Source organism: Mustela nivalis (genome assembly GCF_964662115.1).
Source record: "Mustela nivalis genome assembly, chromosome: 2".
NCBI lineage: Eukaryota > Metazoa > Chordata > Mammalia > Carnivora > Mustelidae > Mustela > Mustela nivalis.
Window position 1 is genome coordinate 166,689,358 of NC_139021.1, and position 21,767 is coordinate 166,711,124.

Sequence of the window (21,767 nt, forward strand, 5' to 3'; positions counted from 1 at the left end):
AATTCCTCAAGTGAGCCAAGAATAAAACCAGAAAGAGAAACCAATTTTCCACCAAAATTCCTTGCACCATTAAATAATAGGTAGACCATACCTATATACAGTGATTCTCTTAAGACCATTAAAATAAATATTTCATTATTTCTTTCATTGGTAGATGAGGTGTTTCTTTAAATCTGATACTCTTCTCAACGAAAATAAACAGAAAGAATTTTGAAATTTAATACAAATATTTCTATCTTATTTCACTTATTAAGCAATTCTTGCTTCCTGAGAAGCATGATTATGCTTATACCAGTCCTATATTAAAAACATGATAAATACCATTAAATCAGAGAACATTATCAGTCAAGGATATTAATATAAAATTCACTTATAAAAGAAGTTTTGAGAGACAAGATGGTGGAGGAGTAGCATACTAAAAGGACAACAGATCCCAGGAGTAAAGCTAGATAGTTATCAAATCATTCCAAACACCTTCAAACTCAACAGGATATAGAAAAGAAGAAGAGCAGCAATACTAGGAACAGAAAATTGACCACTTCTGAAAAGTAGGATGTGCAAAGAAGGGACTCTGAAGCCACAGGAAGATAGACCACGGGCGGAGCGGTTGGCTCCCAGCAAGTGGCAGAGCAGTAGAGCACAAAATCAGAACTTTTAGAAGTCTGTTCACTGAGAGACATGGCTCCAGAGGCTAAGTGGCAGTGGGGCAGAGGGGTCCCACATGGGGACAGTATGGTCTCAGGTCCTGCAGGGCCACAGAAAGATCAGGCATATCTGAGTATGGCAAAGCTCCCAGGTATAGGAGCAGGAAAGTCAACCACAGAGACAGAGCTGAAGAGTGAGATTTCAGGTCAAGATTACCTTAAACCATGATCCAGGACACAGTTGGGCCAGTGATCTTTGAGCAGGGACCCCACAAGTGGCAGATCTGGGTAGACTTACCTTCCTCCTCTGGGAGAAGCACCACAGCAGGAATCTGCTGGGTTTGGAGAACCCAAAGGGGGCCGTGTATAAGAGATAGAAATGCTCAGTCATGGGCCATGTGAGCTCAGAGTGCAGCCAAAAACCAGGGAAACAGTAGTGATTGACTACTTCTCTTCAAGGGCACACTGAGGAGTGGGGCCCTGAGCTCTCAACTTCTCCAGGCAGGAGACTGAGAGGCTAACATTTTCATTCCTATTCTCCAAAGCAGTACAGAAAGCATTCAGGGAACAAAAGCTCTTAGAATGTACCTGAGCAGATTACTTAGCCCAGCCCTTGGCAACAGCAGTATAATTCCGCTTCAGGCAAGGACATTTGAGAATCACTGCAACAGGCCCATCCCCCATAATATCAGCAAGAACATCCAGCCAAGACAAAGCTTACTGACAATGAGAACAGTGGAACTCCAGAGCTAGGGGAAAGCAACACATAGAATTCATGGCTTTTCCCCCATTTTCCTTTCGTGTTGCACAGTTAATTATTATTTTTTTTCTGACTTTATTTTTTTAAACTTTTTCTCATTCCTCTTTTAATGTTTTTTTAACTAGTTTACCTTAACAATACATTCCTTAAAAAAAATCTTTTTAAAAACTTGATTATTATAGTCTATATTTTATTCCTTCATTGTATTTAACATTATCTTTTATAAAAAATATAGGGTTTTTTTTCCTAAAAAATTTAGGATACAATTTCTTCTAATAGGTCAAAATATACCCTAATCTAACACATGGCTTCATTCTAGTCTCCAGCCTGACCACATTCTCTCTCTCTCTTTTTTTTTTTTTTTTTCCAACCAACTTATCTCATCAAAATCTTTTTTAGAACTTTTTAAAATTTACATCCTTATAGTCATATAGCATCTCTATTGTGTTTAGCCATATTTTTGTGTATATATATATATATATATGTTTTTATTTTCTTTTTTTTTTTTAAGAATTGATTTATATGCACAAGCAGACAGAGTGGCAGGCAGAGGGAGAGAAAGAAGGAGGCCCCTGCCAAGCAAGGAGTCCAATGTGGGACTTGATCCCAGCACCATGGCATCATGACCTGAGCCAAAGGCATTAGGTTAACTGATTGAGCCACCCAGGCATCCCTCTGTTTTTCTTTCTTTAAAGTTTTGGGAGGTAGTTTTTCTAAGAGACAAAATTACACCCAAAGTCAAGTGGATGGCTCTCTTCTATTCACCAGTCTAATATATATATATATTTTTTTTTCTTTTTTCCCCTTTTCTTCTCCCCCCATTTATGGGTCTCTTCTGATTTGGTTAGTGTATATATTCCTGGGATCCTTGTCATACTTTTAGTATTTTATTCTCTCATTCATCTATTCTTATTTAGAAAAAATGGCAAGGTAGAAAAACTCACTACAAAAAAAAAAAAAAAAAAAAAGAACAAGAGGCAGTACCAATGGCTAGGGACCTAATCAATACAGACATTGGTAATATGTCAGAAATAGAGTTCAGAATGATGATTCTCAAGGTGATAGCTGGGCTCAAAAAGACATGGAAGATATTAGAGAATCCCTTTCTAGAGAAATAAAAACTAAAATCTAACCAAGTTGAAATTTTAAAAAAAGCTACTAATGAGATGCAATAAAAAGTGAAGGCTCTTACTGTTAGAATAAATGAGGCAGAAGAGAGAATTAGTTATATAGAAGAATAAATGAAGAAGAAAAAAGAAGCTGAGAAAAAGAGTGATAAACAACTACTGGACCATGAGGAGGAAAATTTGAGAGATAAACGACACCATGAGATGTAAGGATTAAACAATATTAGAATAATTGGGATCCAGGAAGAAGAAAGAGAGAGAAGCAGAAGGTGTACTAGAGCAAATTATAACAGAGAATTTCCCTAATTTGGCAAAGGGAACAAGCATCAAAATCCAGAAGACACAGAGAACACCCCTCAAAATCAATAAAAATAGGCCAACACCACATCATCTAGTAGTAAAACTCACAGTCTCAGGGACAAAGAGAAAATCCTAAAGCAAGAAGGAAGTACAGAAAGCATTCAGGGAACAAAAGAAGTCTGTCACATACAATGGTAGAAATATTAGATTGGCAGCAAATCTACCCACAGAGATCTGGCAGGCCATAAAGAATTGGAATGATGTATTCAGAGCACTAAATGAGAAAAATATGCAGCCAACTATATGCAGCTAGACTGTCATTGAAAATAGAAGGAGACATAAAAAGCTTCCAGGACAAACAAAAATTAAAAGAATTTGCAAACACCAAACCAGCCCTATAGGAAATCTTGAAAGGGGTCCTCTAAGCAAAGAGAGAGCCTAAAAATAACAGAACAGAAATGAACAGAGACAACATACAATAACAGTCACCTTACAGGCAATATATTGAAACTAAATTCATATCTTTCAATAGTTACCTTGAGTGTAAATGGGCTAAATGTCCCAATCAAAAGACACAGGGTATCAGAATGGATAAAAAAAACAAGACCCATCAATATGCTGTCTACAAGAAACTCATTTTAGACCCAAAGACACCTCCATATTTAAATTGAGGAGGTGGAAAACAACTTACCATGCTAATGGACATCAAAAGAATGGTTGGGTGGCAATCCTTACATCAGATAAATTAGATTTTAGGCCAAAAATGATAATAAGACATATATATATATATATATATATATATATATATATATATAATAAAACTATAATAAAAGGAAAGACATTATATCATACTTAAAGGGTCTGTCCAACAAAATATAACAATTTTAAATATCTATGCCCCTAACATGGAAGCAGCGAACTATACAAACCAATTAATAAAAAAATCAAAGAAACACATTGACAATAATACAATAATAGTAGGTAACTTTAATACCTCCTATACGGAAATGGACAGATCATCTAAGCAAAAGATCAACAAGGAAATAAAGGCCTTAAATGACACAATGGAAAAGATGGACATCACAGATATTTTCAGAACATTCCATCCCAAAGCAACAGAATATACATTCTTCTCTAGTGCACATGGAACATTGTCCAGAACAGGTCACATCCTGGGTCACAAATCAGGTTTCAACCAGTACCAAAAGACTGGAATTATTCCCTGCATATATTCAGACCACAATGCTCTGAAACCTAGGACTCAATCACAAGAGGAAAGTTGGAAAGAACTCAAATAAATGGAGCCTAAAGAGCATCCTACTAAAGAATGAATGGGTCAACCAGGAAATTCAAGAATAATTGAAAAAATTCATGGAAACAAATGATAATGAAAAGAAAGTGGTTCAAAATCTGTGGGACATAGCAAAGGAAGTCCTGAGAGGAACGTATATAGCAATACAAGCCTTTCCCAAGAAACAAGAAAGGTCTCAAGCATGCAACCTAACCCTATACCCAAAGAGCTAGAGAAAAAACACCAAAGAAAGCCTAACCCAGCAGGAGAAGAGGAATAATAAAGATTAGAGGAGAAATCAGTAAAATAGAAATGAAAAGAACAGTAAAGCAGATCAACAAAACTAGGAGCTGGTTCCATGAAAGAATCAATAAGATTGATAAACCCTTGTCCAGACTTATCAAAAAGAAAGATAAAAGGGGCACCTGGGTGGCTCAGTGGGTTAAGCTGCTGCCTTCGGCTCAGGTCATGATCTCAGGGTCCTGGGATCGAGTCCCGCATCGGGATCTCTGCTCAGCAGGGAGCCTGCTTCCCTCTCTCTCTCTCTGCCTGCCTCTCTGACTACTTGTGATTTCTCTCTGTCAAATAAATAAATAAAATCTTTAAAATAAAAAAAAAAAGAAAGAAAGATAAAAGACCCAAATTAATAAAATCATGAATGGAAGAGAAGAGATAATAACCAACAACAAAGAAATACAAACAATTATAAGAGCATATTATGAGCAACTATACGCCAGTAAATTTGACAATCCAGGAGAAATGGACGCATTCCCATAGACACATAGAAGACCAAAACTGAACAAGGAAGAAGGAAAAAACCAGAACAGACTCATAACCACTAAGGGGATTGAAGCAGTCATCAACAATCCCCCAACAAACAAGAGCCCAGGGCCAGATGACTTCCCAAGGGAATTCTACCCAACATTTGAAGAATTAATATCTATTCTCCTGAAACTGTTCCAAAATGTAGAAATGGAAGGAAAATTTCCAAACTTCTTTTATGAGGGCAGCATCACCTTGATCCCAAAACCAGACAAGGACCCCATCGAAAAGGAGAATTACAGACCAATATCCTTGATGAACACAGATGTGAAAATTCTCACCAAAATACAAAGCAATAGGACCCAACAGTACATTAAGAGGATTATTCACCATGACCAACTGGGATTTATTCCAGGGCTGCAACATCCTGGCTCAACATCCACAAATCAATCAATATGATACAATACATTAACAAAAGAAAGAATAAGAACCATATGATACTATCAATAGATGCTCAAAAAGCATTTGACAAAGCACAGCATCCTTTCTTGATCAAAACTCTGCAAAGTGTAGGGATAGAGGGTACATACCTCAATATCATCAAAGCCATCTATGAAAAGCCCACAGCAAATATCATTCTCCATAAGAAAAAACTGACAGCTTTTCCCCTCAGGTCAGGAACATGGCAGGGATGTCCACTATCACCACTGGTATTCAACATAGTACTAGGAGTCCTAGCCTTAGTAATCAGGCAATATAGAGACATAAAAGGAATCCAGAGCAGCAAAGAAGAAGTCAAACTCTCACTGTTTGCAAGTGATATGATACTTTATGTGGAAAACCCAAAAGAATCCACCCCAAAACTGCTAGAACTCATACAGGAATTCAGTAATGTGTCAGGATATAAAATCAAAGCACAAAAATCAGCTGCATTTCTACACACCAACAGCAAAATAGAAGAAAGAGAAATTAAGGAGTCAATACCATTTATAATTGCACTCAAAACCATAAGATACCTAGGAATAAACCTAACTAAAGAGGCAAAAATTCTGTACTCAGAAAACTAAAAAGTACTCATGAAAGAAATTGAGGAAGACATGAAAAAATGGAAAATGTTCCATGCTCATGGACTAGAAGAACAAATATTGTGAAAATTTCTAGGCTACCTAAAGCAATCTACATATTTAATGCAATCCTTATCAAAATATCATCATTTTTTTTCAAAGAAATGGAACAAATAATCCTAAAATTTATATGGAACGAGAAAAGACCCTGAATAGCCAGAGGAATATTGAAAAAGAAAGCCAAAGTTGGTAGCATCACAATTCCAGATTTCAAGCTCTATTATAAAGCTGTAACCACCAAGACAGTATGGTACTGACACAAAACAGACACATAAATCAATGGAACAGAATAGAGAGCGCAGAAATAGACCCTCAACTCTATGGTCAACTAATCTTGGAAAAGTAGGAAAGAATGTCCAATGGAAAAAAGACAGTCTCTTCAACAAATGGTGTTGGGAAAACTGGAGAGTCACATGGAGAAGAATGAAACTGGACCATTTCCTTACACCACACAAAACAAAAGACTCAAAGCAGGTAAAAGACCTCATGTGAGACAAGAATTCATCAAAATCCTTGAGGAGAACACAGGCAGCAACCTCTTTGACTTCAGTAGCAGCTAGTTCTTCCTAGAATCATTGCCAAAGGCAAGAGGAGCAAGGGCAAAAATGAACTACTGGGACTTCATCAAGATCAAAAGCTTTTGCACAGCAAAGGAAATAGTCAACAAAACCAAAAGACAACTGACAGAATGAGAGATGATATTCACAAATGACATACCAGATAAAGGGCTAGTATCAAAAATCTATAAAGAACTTATCAAACTCAACACCCAAAGAATAAAGAATCCAATCAAGAAATGGGCAGAGGACTTGAACAGACATTTCTGCAAAGAAGACATCCAGATGGCCAACAGACACATGAAAAAGTGCTCCACATCACTTGGCATCAGGGAAACACGAATGCAACTCACAGTGAGGTACCACCTCACACCAGTCAGAATGGCTAAAATTAACAAGTCAGGCAATGACAGATGTTGGCATGGTTGCACAGAAAGGGAACCCTCCTACACTGTTGGTGGGAATGTAAGCTTGTGTAGTCACTCTGAAAAACAGCATATAGATTTCTCAAGAAGTTGAAAATAGAGCTACCCTACAACCTGGCAATCACACTACTGTGTATTTACCCTAAAGATACAAATGTAGTGATGCAAAGGGGCATGTGCACCCAAATGTTTATAGCAGCAATGTCCACAATAGCCAAACTATGGAGAGAACTTAGATGTCCATCAACAGATGAATGGATAAAGAAGATGTGGTGTATATATAAGATGGAATACTATGCAGCCATCAAAGGAAATGAAACCTTGCCATTTACAATGATGTGGATAGAACTAGAGGGTATTATGCTGAGCGAAATAAGTCAATCAGACAAAGACAATTATTATATGATTTTCCTCATATGAGGAATTTGAGAGGCAGAGTGGGGAGTTTGGGGAATAGGAAAGGAAAAAATGAAACAAGGTAGGATCAGGAAGGAGACAAACCATAAGAGAATTTTAATCTCACAAAACAAATTGAGGGTTGGTGAGGGAGGGGGTTACAGAGAGGGTAGTTGTGTTAGGGACATTGGGGAAGGCATGTGATATAGTGAGTGCTGTGAAGTGTCTAAGCCTGACAATTCACAGACTTGTATCCCTGGGGCAAACAATACATTATATGTTAATAAAAATATTTTTAAAAAATAAAAAATAAATAAAATAAAAAATAAAAAAATGAAAGAAGTTTTGAACTCTTATTCTCTACAAAGTATGTTTGCTAAAACTTTAGAAATTGTCACAGAAACCCTATGTTTAGTAAGTGTAAGAAATAAATTTTAAGGAAGGCCACCAGGAGGGAAGGAAAGAGAGAAAGAAATGTAAGCTTTGTGGTTCTACTTACCTATGCAAAATTACAAATTAAAAATTAAGGGGTGACTGGGTGGCTCCGTGGGTTAAAGCCTCTGCCTTCGGCTTAGTTCATGATCCCAGGGTCCTGGGATCCAGCCCGGTATCAAGCCCTGTATCGGGCTTTCTGCTCAGCAGGGAGCCTGCTTCCTTCTCTCACTCTGCCTGTCTGCCTCTCTGCCTACTTAACATCTCTGTCTGTCAAATAAATAAATAAATAAATAATTTTTTAAAATTTGAGAGCAATGAATGAGGGGAAAGATATCCTGACCAGAAAATACCAGGTGAAATACTCAAACACTTTAAAAAGTTGAGGAAGCATGTCCCATATAAATTTGTATATAGTTTTATAGCACTTCACTATGTGTACAAATATTTATTATAAATATTTCAAGGACTATAAAAATATAGACAAAGGTTATATATATATAGATGATAGGTATCTATCATTTATGATATATATATCATATATACAATATATTTATATAGATATAGATAGATATCTAGATCTACAGATATCTATCTATAGATATCTAGATATCTATCATCTACCTATGATATATGTGTGTGTGTGTGTGTGTGTGTGTGTGTGTGTATGTGTGTATTCTATCTATCTATCTAGATAGATAGATATAGCCATCTCTATTCCTGAGAATGAGATCCCTGTGGGACACAAGAAAGGTGTTAGATGGAAAAATTCATCAAGGAAACTAACATTTTAAGAGCTATAATACATATTGAGATAAGCTAAGACCTGGGTTTAGTGATCCAATTTAAGTCACTGTGAAAAACTCCAGCCAAAACTTCTCATATACTGAAAATTCTTCCTGATCATTTAAAAGCCAGAGATGATATATGACCAAACATAATGTATGTCACATACCCTAATATTGTTCATATTATTGAAATGTTTGTTAACTGTGTACAATTTCCTTATGAATCAGGCACCAAGTCTTGACTCAATTGTAATGAGCAAGACAGAAAAAACAGCTATCTCACAGTGACAGCCAGCACCCACACATTACCCAGAAGCAAGACAGCCAAGTTTCAAAGCAAACAGTTCTATGACACAGTCATGCATTTAGCATCACACACAGAGACCTCATACTTAAGAATCTGCTCTTGAAGGATAACACTATGGACTCCCCAGTGAAGTTTTGTCTTTGGATTTGCCCAAATCGACCAAAATGACATGACAGTGTTCTAATTCACACTTTATTATTTAGCTCCTCAGACATTGGAGGTACAGAAAAGTCATCAGAAGGGCTTAGCATTCTGACTACCTCCCTCCCTGATGCACTAAACTTACACCCATGATGTTGTGTGTCCACCTTCCTTTTGACCCGAATATCACAATCAGACAATCTCAAAGAACATGTGGAGAATAGTCATAAGAAGCAGTACTAAGTTTCAAGGAGAGGCAGGAAGTCATATCTCAGGGATGGGAAAGATGTGAGAAAACTTCCAGGGTCAAGCCAGAGGAAGGTCTGCTATTAGTGGGGTAGGGACCAGACTGGGCACACATCAGCTGAGGCTCTGGAAAACAAGCTGCTCTGTGGCCAACTGATGGTGGAAGACGACATAGTTGTGAAAATCCAGGAGGCTCCGTGGAATAGTGGCCTCAGAATCAGTCAGCCTCAAACCCTAGCGCTTTGTGAGCAATCCACTATTAAAGTGGAAGTTAAGTTCCCTACAGCGAAGTTTGGACAGAATTTCTATCCACAGTTTTGAGAATGGAGTCAAGAATTCAGGTTTTGCCATGAAAAATCTCTGAAATGTGATGCTCATTTTATTTTCCCACTGACCGGGGGGAAAAAGTAGTGAGAAGTTGATTAATGTCACAAAGGAGTTTTGGAAATGTGATGAGATTACCAATTTTTAACAGATATTCCATGAAGCTTCAGCTGTAATGTTGAGAATTCATGCATAAAATAGATTGACTAAAACTGGCAGAAATTGTGGAACAAGTGATACAAAAGCAAACCATGTCCCATGAATTCCAAAAATTTTATCTTGAAGCAATAGAAATTTTTCAATTTGAATTATCATCCTTTAGTTGTACGAAATAATTATATGTCTTAATACACTGTAATTTAATTCCACTTTTATACAGTTTAACTATGATATATAAATATGAATACAGAAATCACTTGTAGCATAGTATTTTTACAGAAAAATCTCAGTTCCTAGAAATATTCCATTACTTTAAGACTGTTGCTTCTTATGTTTGTAAGACAAGAGACAGTACTGGCAAGCAAGGTATTTTTCTTTGTAAATAATATAAATAAACCATACCTCAGCAGTAGGCAAATAACCAAGCACAGCTGAACCTTGAACAGCATGGGGTTTAGAGGCACCAACCCCTGTGCAGTCAAAAATCTGTATACAACCTTTTGAGTCTCCCAAAACATAACTACAAAGAGGTTAACATTGACTGGAAGCCTTAACAAAATAACACATACTTGTATGTTATCTGTATTACAGATTGTATTCTTACATTAAAGTAAGCTAATAAAAAAGTTAAGAAAAGCACAAAGAAGAGAAAATACATTTACAGAACTGTAGTATACTTATGAAATAAAATCCAACACACTTTATTGCAGAAAACATCCTTTCCCATTGCATATTCTTGGCTCTTTTTCATGAATTAATGGACAAATATATGCATTATCTTATTTCTGGGATCTCTATTCTATTGATCTACATGTTTATTTTTGTGCCAACATCATATTGTTTTGATTACTATAGCTTTGTAATATAGTTTGAAATCAGGAAGTATAATGCCTCCATCTTGGCTCTTCTTTCTCAGGATTGCTTTGGTTATTCAGGGATATTTGTAGCCCCATTTACATTTTAGTAATATTTTTACTGTCTGTGAAAATGCCATTGGAAATTTGATAGGATTTGCATTGAATCTGTAGAAAGCTTTCAGTGGTATGGATATTTTTTTTTAATTAAAGATTTTTGTTTATTTATTTATTTGACAGACAGATCACAAGTAGGCAGAGAGGCAGGCAGAGAGAGAGAGAGAGGAGGAGGCAGGCTCCCTGCTGAGCAGAGAGGTCAATACAGGACTCCATCCCAGGACCCTGGGATCATGACCTGAGCTGAATGCAGAGGCTTTTACCCACCCAGGAGCCACCCAGGCACCCTGGTATGGACATTTTAACAACAACAGTTCTTCCAATTCACAAACATGAAATACTTTTTCATTTATTTATGCCTTCAAATTTTTAAATCATTAATTTGAGTATAGTTGACAATGTCAATGTTACGTTAGTTTTGGATTTAGAACATAATGAATGATTCAACAAGTTTATATGTTGGGCTATGCTCACCACAAACGTAGCTACCATCTGTCACCATACAACATTATTATAATATCATGGACTGTATGTTCTCTATGCTGTACTTTTTATTTCCATTACTTACTCATTCTGTACCTAGAAACTTGTATCTCTCACTCCCCTTTACTCATTTAACCCATCCCTCCATCCACTCATCCCTGCTAAATACCAGGTTATTCTCTGTACTTTCAGGTTTGGTTCTGTTTTTTATTTACCCATTAATTTATTTTATTTTATTAAGGTTTCACATATAGGTAAAATCATATAGTATTTGCCTTTCTCTGTCTGACTCATTCCTATTAGCCCAGTACCCATTAGGTCTATCCCTCTTGTTGCAAGTTATCATACCTCATACTTTTCATGGCTGAATAATACCTTCAAACTATTACAAAACAAACAAACAAAAAAATACATTCTATGAGGCCAGCATTACCCTGATACCAAAACCAGACAGACACTCCCCCCACCACACACACACCTATAGGCTAATATCTTTAATGAACCTAGATGCTAAAATTCTTTATAAAATATTGTGAATCACATTAAATAATACAGCAAAAGGATGATTAATCATGATCAAATGGGATTTATGCCAGGGATGCAAGGATGGTTCAACATTTATAAATCAATCAATGTGAAACACCACATCAACAAAAGATAAAAATCATGTAATCATGTCAATAGGTGCAGAAGAACCATTTCATAAAATTCCATATATTCATTCATGGTAAAACTCTCAACAAAGTGGGTTTAGAGGAAACAACTTCAACATATTAAAGGCCATATATGAAAAACCCACAGCTAACATATTCAATGGTGAACAATAGAACTTTACCTCTAATATCAGGAACCAGATAAGTATGTCTAATACTGCCACTTTTTATTCAACCCAGTATTGAAAGTTCTAGCCACAGCAATCAGACAAGAAAAAGAAATAAAAAATTCCATGTGAGTACAGAAGAAATTAAACTGTCAATATTTGCAGATGACATGATCCTATAGATGAGTAGGGGGATAAGGTAACTGGGTGATGGGAATTGAGTAAGGTGCCTGGTGTAATAAGCACTGGTGTTATATCCAACTAATGAATCACTAAACTCTATCTTTGTAACCAATAATACTCTACATGTTAACTGATTTGAAATTTTAAAAAAAGGAAATCTTAAAGACCTCCCAAAAATCTATTAGAATAAATTAATTCAGTAAAGCTGCAAGATACAAAATTAATACCCACATACTGGTTGTGTTTCCATATACTAATAACAAAATAGCAGAAAGAGAAATTAGGAAAACAATTCTATTTACAATTGCACTAAAAAAATAAAATGTCTAGAAATAAACTTACCCAAGAATATAAAAAAAAAGTGTACTCTAAAAACTATAAGACATTGATGAAAGAAATCGAAGATGACACAAATGGAAAGATATACCATGCTCATGGATTAGAATAATTAATACTGTTAAGATGTCCATCTATCCAAAGAAACCTATAGATTCAATGTAATCCTATTCAAATACTAGCATTTTTCATAAAACTAAAGCAAATAATACTAAAATTTCTGTGGAATCACAAAAGACCCTGAATAGCTGAAGAACAAAACCAGAGGTATCACAATCCCAGATTTCAAGATATACTACAAAGCTCTAGTAATCTAAACAACCTAAACAGTATGGACCTATCACAAAAATAGACACATGGATCAACAGAAAGATGAGAGAGTCCTGAAATAAACCCATACTTACATGGTCAATTAATCTATGAAAAAGGAGACAAAACAATTTATTAAATAAATGGTTCTGGGAAAACTAGACAGCTACAGACAAAAGAATGAAACTAGACCACTTTCTTACACACAAAATAAACTCAAAATGGACTAAAGACCTAAATGTGAGACCTGAAAACATAAAATTCCTAGAAGAGGACACAGGCAGTAATTTCTTTGACATTGGCCATACCCACATTCTTCTAGGTAAGTCTTCAACTTCTTTCCTCAATTTTATAGTTTTATTGTATACATCTTGCACTTCTTAGATTACATCTGTTCCTAAGTATTTCATAAGGTATCATAAGAGGGAGTATTTCCTTATTATTTTTTACATAGTTCATTGTTAATGTATAGAAACACAGTATCCTATTATGTTCCCAACTTTTTGACATTCTTAAAATTATTTCTTCAGAAGTCAACCTTCTTTAGCAAATCTTCTACTTAGTATAAATTGTGGTATTTACAATTTTCTGGTATTGTGAACTACAATGAGTGAAATACTCATATGCATTCACTCAGCATAAAAATTAATCAGCTTCTGTCAAGAAGCAAAATCTTGGGCTTGAAATATACTGGACAATATATCAGAAACCTAAAGATTAGAGCTAGCTTTGGTTTCCTTCACTGCCTTTTTTGTCTCAGTATGCATAAAAGAATGAGAGAGATGTCCCAAGACCTTCAAAGCTGTAAAGCTCACTTGAAAAAATGAAAGCATCCTAATGCAGTGATAAATTAAAAACCAGTCATAGTTGGTTTTATTATGTATTTTGAAGAAAACGGTAATTTTGTTTTTTATCCATTGCTTTACTAAACAATTTATATTTTGTTTAGGCTACTATCAATTCTACTTGCATTAATAGATACATATAAAGTTAATAGAAGATCCAGACAGATGCTGGAAGTTAACCTGGAATTAATAATAAATGTGGGCATTTCAGAGGTGATAACACACTGCATTAAAAATTAGGGCTTTCTTCCAAGATTTTCAAAGCAAATATTACATACCTTTAAAGTCAAACATCTATACCTTTGAGCCAAAACATGACTATTTACTGAATGTATGGCCTAGCATAAATTGGTACTGCAAATGGTACAGTTTAGAAGACCAAGCTAAGCAGTATCATCCTATAATCCAGCAATCACACTCCATGATATTTGCTTAACCACATGAACTGAACATTTACGTCCACAAAAAAACCTGCACACTAGTGTTCACAGAAGCTTTATGCATAATTGTCAAAACTTGGAAGCAACCAAGATACGCTTCCATAGGTAAATGGATTAACTATGGTACATCTATGCAAAACATATTACTCAGTAATATTAAGAAATGAAACTAGCAAGACACAAAAAGAAAAATGAAACTAGCAAGACACAAAAAGAATGGAGGAAACTCACATGCATATAGCTAGTTAAGGAAGCCAGTCTGAAAAGAGTGCATGCTGTATGATTTCAACTATATGATGTTTCCGAAAACGCAAAACTCTATAGAGACAGTGAAAAGATTAGTGTTTGCCAGAGTTTAGCAAAAGGGAGGGAGAGATTAATAGGTTGAACACAGAGCATATTTAGGTCAGTGAACTGCTCTGTAAAATACTATACTGCATTTTTCAAAACCATACAACTGTACAACAGGAAATTAACCCAATATAAACTATGAACATTATTTTGTAATAATATATCAATATTCATGCATTATTTTCTTACGAATGTATGAAACTAATACTAGAGGTTAATAATGGGGAAAATGGGAGGGTCCAGGTTTTATTGGGAACTCTACTACCTGCTTAATTTTTCTGTAAACCTAAAACTATTCTAAAAAATAAAGTCTACTAATTTTAAAAAAGATGACATGTATTAAAATATAGGTAAGGTGTCTTTTCAAAGTATTAGTCAACTTCAAATAGCAAAATGTCCAATAATTTTCTAAATTTTTATGATATACAAATGTAATTGCATATTAGGCTTCCAAGAAAATCAAATTCAAAAATATCAAATTATTCTTTGAGTAAATGTTTAAAATAAAATACAATTAGAAGCTAAAACACTGTCCTCTTTTATAATCAACTATAAGAACATAAACACATGTGCACTGCCTGGAAGTGATAGAAAAATTAAGCCAGTTGTTTTAGGATTGTAAAATTTTATATTATAAAAATCTTAACACACAATAAATTAATGTTATAATGAAAATTTCCTTCTAACATTTTATTTTTAAGTAATTATAGACCAAGGAACTTCAAAAATAGTAAGAAGTCCTTCTTAGATTTTTCTCACAGGTGAAATCTTATATAACATTAGTACAATATCAAAAACAGGAAATTAGGAAATATAGATACAATATTGTTAACTATAGACCTAGCCCAATTTTTACTATTTTTGAGATGCACTTTTTTGACGTGTGCATGCATAGCTCTATGTAACTTTATGCCATGAGTAGATCCACATATATAATCATAATCAAGAGCAGAACAGCTCCAAAATCACAGAGGAATTTATGCCACTACTTGCTACATATTAGCACTCCCTGTGCCTCCACTCCTGCCTTATTTACTGTCAAGTACTAATCTCTTTTCCATCTGTATAGCTTTGTCATTCCTGAATGTGATAGAAATATCATCAAACAATATGAAACCTTTTGTGACAGATTTTTTCATTCGACATGTTGAGATCCGTACAGGTTTTTACAGGTATAGATAATTGTCTTTATGGCTGAATAGTATTCCAGTGCATAGATATCTAGAATTTAGTCACCTCTCAAAGACATGTGTGTTGTTTCCAGATTTTGTTATTACAAATAAAGCTGCTTTAGACAATCACATACATGTTTTTGTGTAGTAATCAGATGGCATGAACAATCATGACCTCTTTTACATTTGTATCCACATGAATTTTTATTTATCTTGGATAAATGCCAAAGAGCATAATTTCTGGATTATATAGCAACTGTATGTTCAGTGTTACATAAAACTGCTAAGGTATTTCAACAGTAGCTATACAGTTTTCTACATTTAAGAGCAATGTATAAAAAAATCCAGTGTTTATCTCATGTGGCTTTAATTTGCATTTTCCTAATGGCTAATATTTTAAAATATATCTTTACGTGTTTATTTTCCAACCACATCTCCACCTTTAAAAGTTTTGCTGTATTTATATTTTGTAACAAAAATTGCATATACTTAACTTGTACAACATGGTAATTATTTCGCTATGTATATGGATATCAAATTAAGGTAGTCAAACTAATTAACATTATCTTCTCAGATATCATTTTTGGTGGGGGTGTACATGAAATACAGTTTCTTCGCATATTTCCAGTGTTCAATACAGTATTAAGTACAGTCACCATGGCAGTATGTAAGACCTCTGGAGTTATCCATCCTGTATAAATTGCAACTTTGTGCCTTTTGAACATCTTTTCATTTCCTCCACCTATCATCCTCCCAAACCCCTGCTAAACCAATCTACTCTGCTGTGAGACTTTTAAGATTACACATACAAAAGATACAGTATTTGTCTTTTTCTTTCCTATTTTACTTAGCACAATGTCCTCTAGATTCATCCATATCATCACAAGTGGCAAGACTTCCTTCTTTATTATAGATAAATATATCTGATGTGTGTGTGTATACATTTATCCATTCATCCACTGATGGACACGTAGATTGTTTCTGCACTCTCACTATTGTAAACAATACTGCAATAAACATGAGTGCATATATCACTTTGAGATCTTGACTTTCTTTGAATATATATCCAGAAGTAGTATTTTTGAATCATACAGTAATTCTATTTTAATTTTTTGAGGAACCCCCATGATGTTTTCCATAACCTTTGTACCAATTTACATCTCTACCAACTGTATAGTAGGGTTCCCTTTCCTCCACATCCTTACCAACATTTGTTATCTCCAGACATTTTGATAACTCTATCCCAGCAGGTATGAGATATCTCATTGCAATTCTAATTTGCATTCTCTTGATGATTAGTGATGCTGAGCACCATTTCATGTAGCTGCTGGCCATTTGTAGGTCTTAAGAAATGTCTGTTCAGATATTTCACCCATTTTTCAGTTGCATTTTTTGGTTGTTGGTTATTGAGCTTTATAAGTTCTTTAAATATTTTCAATATTAACAGTTCAGCAGATACATGGATTACAAATACTTTCCAATTTCATAAGTTTCTTTATTTTGTTGATGGTTTCTTCTGATGCATGGAAGATTTTTAGTCTGATATGGCCCCACTTAGTTTTGGTTTTGCTTCCTTTGCTTTGGGTTGCAAATTTAAAAATTATTGCCTAGGGGCACCTGGGTGGTTCAGTCAGTTAAGCATCTTCCTTCAGTTCAGGTCATCATCCCAAGGTCCTGTAATGGAGCCCCACATTGGGCGCTGTACTCATTAAGAAGCCTGCCTTTCTCTCTCTCTCTGTCTGCTACTCTCCCTCTCTCTTTCTGTCAAATAAAATCTTAAAAAAAAAAAAAAACAAAACAAAACTGTTTAGGCGTCTTCTTCCTGCCTTGTCTTCTGCGTTTTTGTTCGTAGAGCGGCCAGTAGCACGATGTCTTCAGGAAATGCCAAAATTGGGCATCCTGCCCCCAACTTCAAAGCCACGGCTGTTATGCCAGATGGCCAGTTCAAAGACCTCAGCTTATCTGACTACAAAGGAAAATATGTTGTGTTCTTCTTTTACCCTCTTGACTTCACCTTTGTGTGTCCCACAGAGATCATTGCTTTCAGTGACAGGGCAGAAGAATTTAAGAAACTCAACTGTCAAGTGATTGGTGCTTCTGTGGATTCTCATTTCTGTCACCTGGCATGGATCAACACACCCAAGAAACAAGGAGGACTGGGACCCATGAAGATTCCCTTGGTATCAGACCCCAAGCGTACCATTGCTCAGGACTATGGAGTCTTAAAGGCTGATGAAGGCATCTCGTTCAGGGGCCTCTTTATCATTGATGATAAAGGCATCCTTAGGCAGATCACTGTAAATGACCTACCTGTTGGCCACTCTGTGAATGAGACTCTGTGACTGGTTCAGGCCTTCCAGTTTACCGACAAGCATGGGGAAGTGTTCCCAGCTGGCTGGAAGCCTGGCAGTGATACCATCACGCCTAATGTCCAGAAGAGCAAAGAGTATTTCTCTAAGCAGAAGTGAGCGCTGGGCCATTTTAGGGCTGGGCTGTAGTGGGTGGCCATGAAAACAAAATATCTTTTGTACTATTGTTATGCTTAAAACACAAGACTTTAGACTTCGTGCAGATGTGGTAAGGGATGGGACAGGCCTTTCCTGCAGGGACTGGGGAGTCCAGCCTTTCTTCTCTGGAGAGAATGGCCTGAACTGTGTTACAGGGCAGGCTAACTGTGATTTCAGTAGTAGGGCAACACTTTTGATCTTCTGTTGTTTCTATTAAACTTGAACTGAGAAAAAAAAAAATTGTTTAGACCAATGTCCGTATGTTCATGCCCTAAATTTTCTTCAAAAAGTTTTATAGTTTCAGGTCTTACATTTAAATCTTCAGTACATCTTGAGGTGATTGTTTTATATGTGCAACATTGGTTCCAGTTTCATTTCTTTGAATTTGAAAGATAGATATCTAGTTTTCACAACACCATTTATTGAAGAGACCAATTTTTCCCACCGTGTATATTCTTGGCTCCTTTGTTGAGAATTAATTGGCCATATATGCATGGGTTTATTTAGGAGTTCTCTATTCTGTTCTATTGGTCTATGTGCCTGTTTCTATACCAATACCATATGGTTTTTATTAGGATAGCTTTATACTATAGTTTGATATCAGGAAGAGTGATGCCTCCTGTTGTGTTCTTCTTTCTTAAGGTTACCCATTTGGGTTATTTTGTAATTCATGGTTGTTGTTGTTTTTTTTCTATAAGTGTGGAAATTGCCATTGGAATTTTCATAGAAATTATTTTGATTCTAGATAGTTTTATGGAGAAAGGACTTTTTTTAATTTTTTAATTTTTTTATAAGCATATAACGTATTAGTCCCTCGGGTACAGGTCTGTGAATCGCCAGGTTTACACACTTCACAGCACTCACCATATCACATACCTTCCCCAATGTCCATAACCCCACCACCCTCTCCCTACCCTAGAAAGGACTTTTTAAAAAAGTTCTTCCAATCATGAACACAGAATATCCTTCCATTCATATGTCTTCTTTAATTTCTTTCCTCTATGTTTTATACTTTCCATTATGTATATATCTCATCTCCTTGGTTAAATTTGTTAAGTATTTATATTTGATGCTATTATAAGTAGGATTGTTTCTCAATTTTTTATAGTTCATTGAAAATGTATAGAATTTATTTATAGAATTTATAGAATTTAACTATACATTGAAAATGTATAGTTCATTGATAATGTATAGAAATGCAATTGGTTTCTATATGTTAATTTTGTATCCTCGAACTTCACTGAATTTCCTAGCTCTAATGGGTTCTTTTGTGGAGTCTTTAAAGTTTTCTATGTAGATTGTATCATCTAAAAACAGACAATTTTACTTCTTTCTTCACATTTTGGGTTTTTTTCTTTTTCCTTCCCTACCTGTTCTGGGTAACATTTCCTACATTTAATACAGAAGGTTAACAGGGGGCATCCTTGTTTTATTCCTAACCTGAGAGGGAACTTTCAGCTTTTCATCACTGAATATATTAGTTGTGAGATTTTCACATATGGCCTCTATTACGTAGAAGTACATTCCTTCCAAACCTAACTTGTCAAACACTTTTATGTGCAAGGGCATTAAATTTTGCTGATTTTTTGCATCTCTTGAGATGATCATGTGATTTGACTTTTGATAGTTAAAAGACTTTACTCTAGTAGTTTTAATTACAGTGCTTGTTTGTTGAAATGAAAATGGAAAACAATTATACAAACCAGATGATTACAAATTGTGTGCTGAAAGCAGTAAGAGATCCCGCCTCACCATACAAACCAGTCTTGAAGATTTCCTCAAGATAAAGTTTAGTAATTCCAGCTTAATCAATGTTTATCAAAATACAAAAAAAAAAAAAAAAAAAAAAAAGTAGAGGTCGTCATTTTGTTGGCGGATCTGACCCTTGCAGACTGAGGGAGTGAGAGCACATGTAGATGGAGGCTCCTAGGGCTCCAGGGACTCAGGTTCCAGGATGACTGCCCCCCCCGCGGCTGGTGAGACCCCAGACAGCCCAGTGCAAACCAAAGTGACCACGCTGACTCAAGGGAAGGCCAGAACCCTCTAAGGGGTCCATGAACAGTGGCCACAGATGACAGCCCAGCACCTGTGTAGGCAGTAGAAGCATAAATGCTAGGGATGAAGAATGACCCAAGACAGAGTGAAATCACAGGAACACTGCTGTGACCACGCAGAATGGACTGTGGCTGTTTCCACCAGGTCTCAAGTTCCTTTTTGCCACTACTGCAAAACCTACACTAGGCACTTTTCTTCCTTCTGTGTGTCCAAGTGTTCTATTTATCTTATAAACTATCTCAAAGATGCAATGAGTTCAGGTTAAAAACCAACAACCAAAATGGATCTCAACACAGATCTAATGCCCAGAGAAGTGCCAGGTTTGTCCCACGCAGCAACTCCTGGAGGTTCTCTGTGCCTAAACCCTTCCTCATAATTGAACAGTGGGTTGATTCTCTTTTTACCAAAAAAAAAAAAAAAAAAAACAAAACAAAAAACCAACAACAACAAAAACTGAGTAATACTGCATAAGAGTACCAGAAACTCCATTGTTGGGAACACAGAGTATTTACATTAAAAACTTGGCTACAAGCTGAGTATTAGGTTCATTTGGTCTATAATTTTGTTCAAATTCACTGTTTCCTTATTGCTTTTCTGTCTGGATGATGTTTACAACATAGAAAATAAGATATTGAAATCCCCTACTGTTTTTGTATTGCTGACTACTTCTCCCTTTATTTCAGTTAATGTTTGCATTATGTATTTGTGTGTTGCAATATTGGATATACATGTATTTACAATTTTATAACCTCTTGATGAATTGACTCTTTATTATTTTATAATGACCTTCTTTGTCTCTGAACAGTTTTTGAACATTTATTTTGTCAGATTTAAATAGAGCCACTTTTGCTCTCTTTTGGTTACCATTACTATGGAATAATTCTTTTCCATCTCTTCACTTTCAACCTATCTGTGCCCTAAAAGTGACAGTCTTGTAGGTAGTATATAGTTTTGTTTTGTTTTTTTAATCCATTGAGCTTCTCTATTTCTTTTGATTTGAGAAGTAATCCATTTACACTTTAGGTAATTACTGGTAAGTAAGAGTTTATTGCCATTTTACTTTTTTCTGACTGTTTTATAGTTATTTTTTCTCTTCTCCCTCTCTTGCTGACTTCCTTTGTAATTAGATGTTTTGGTAGCGGTAATCTTCAGTTCTTTGTCTTTATGTTTTGCTATGTATTTTTTTATTAGTGTTTACCATGAGTCTTATGTAAAACCTCTTATGGATATAATTTAACCTGATTACAAATGAACTTTAACCACATACAAAAATTCTTCACTTTAACTTCTCCTCTCAGTGCATTTTGTTACTGATGTCACAATTTATATCTTTTATATACGGTGTATCCATTAACACACTGATGTGCCTATAGTTATTTTTTGTGCTTTTGCCCTTTAACTTTTATACCAGAATTAAAAGTGATTTACATAGCATCATTACAATATTACAGTTATTCTGAATTTGGCTATATTCTATTTTTTATTTATTTTTCAGTGTTCCAAAATTCATTG

At 35.3% G+C, this 21,767-nt stretch overlaps 1 protein-coding gene and 1 pseudogene across 4 annotated transcripts in view; one reads left to right on the forward strand and one right to left on the reverse strand.

Annotated features, from left to right (window-relative positions):
- LOC309859272 (uncharacterized protein) overlaps positions 1-21,767 on the reverse strand; it is a 234,608-nt gene that overhangs the window by 158,104 nt on the left and 54,737 nt on the right. The window contains exon 1 of one of the 3 annotated variants that reach the window (XM_082719958.1): positions 943-1,052. The exons of the other annotated variants lie outside the window; for them this stretch is intronic. Coding sequence (XP_082576084.1) covers positions 943-1,035 — 93 coding nt within the window. The 5' untranslated portion in view covers positions 1,036-1,052. Of the gene's footprint in view, positions 1-942; positions 1,053-21,767 lie in introns of those variants that run through there. 3 annotated transcript variants of the gene reach the window in all.
- On the forward strand, positions 17,541-18,176 carry LOC309859271 (peroxiredoxin-1 pseudogene; annotated as a pseudogene). The gene has a single exon. The product of its transcript is annotated as a peroxiredoxin-1 pseudogene (transcript).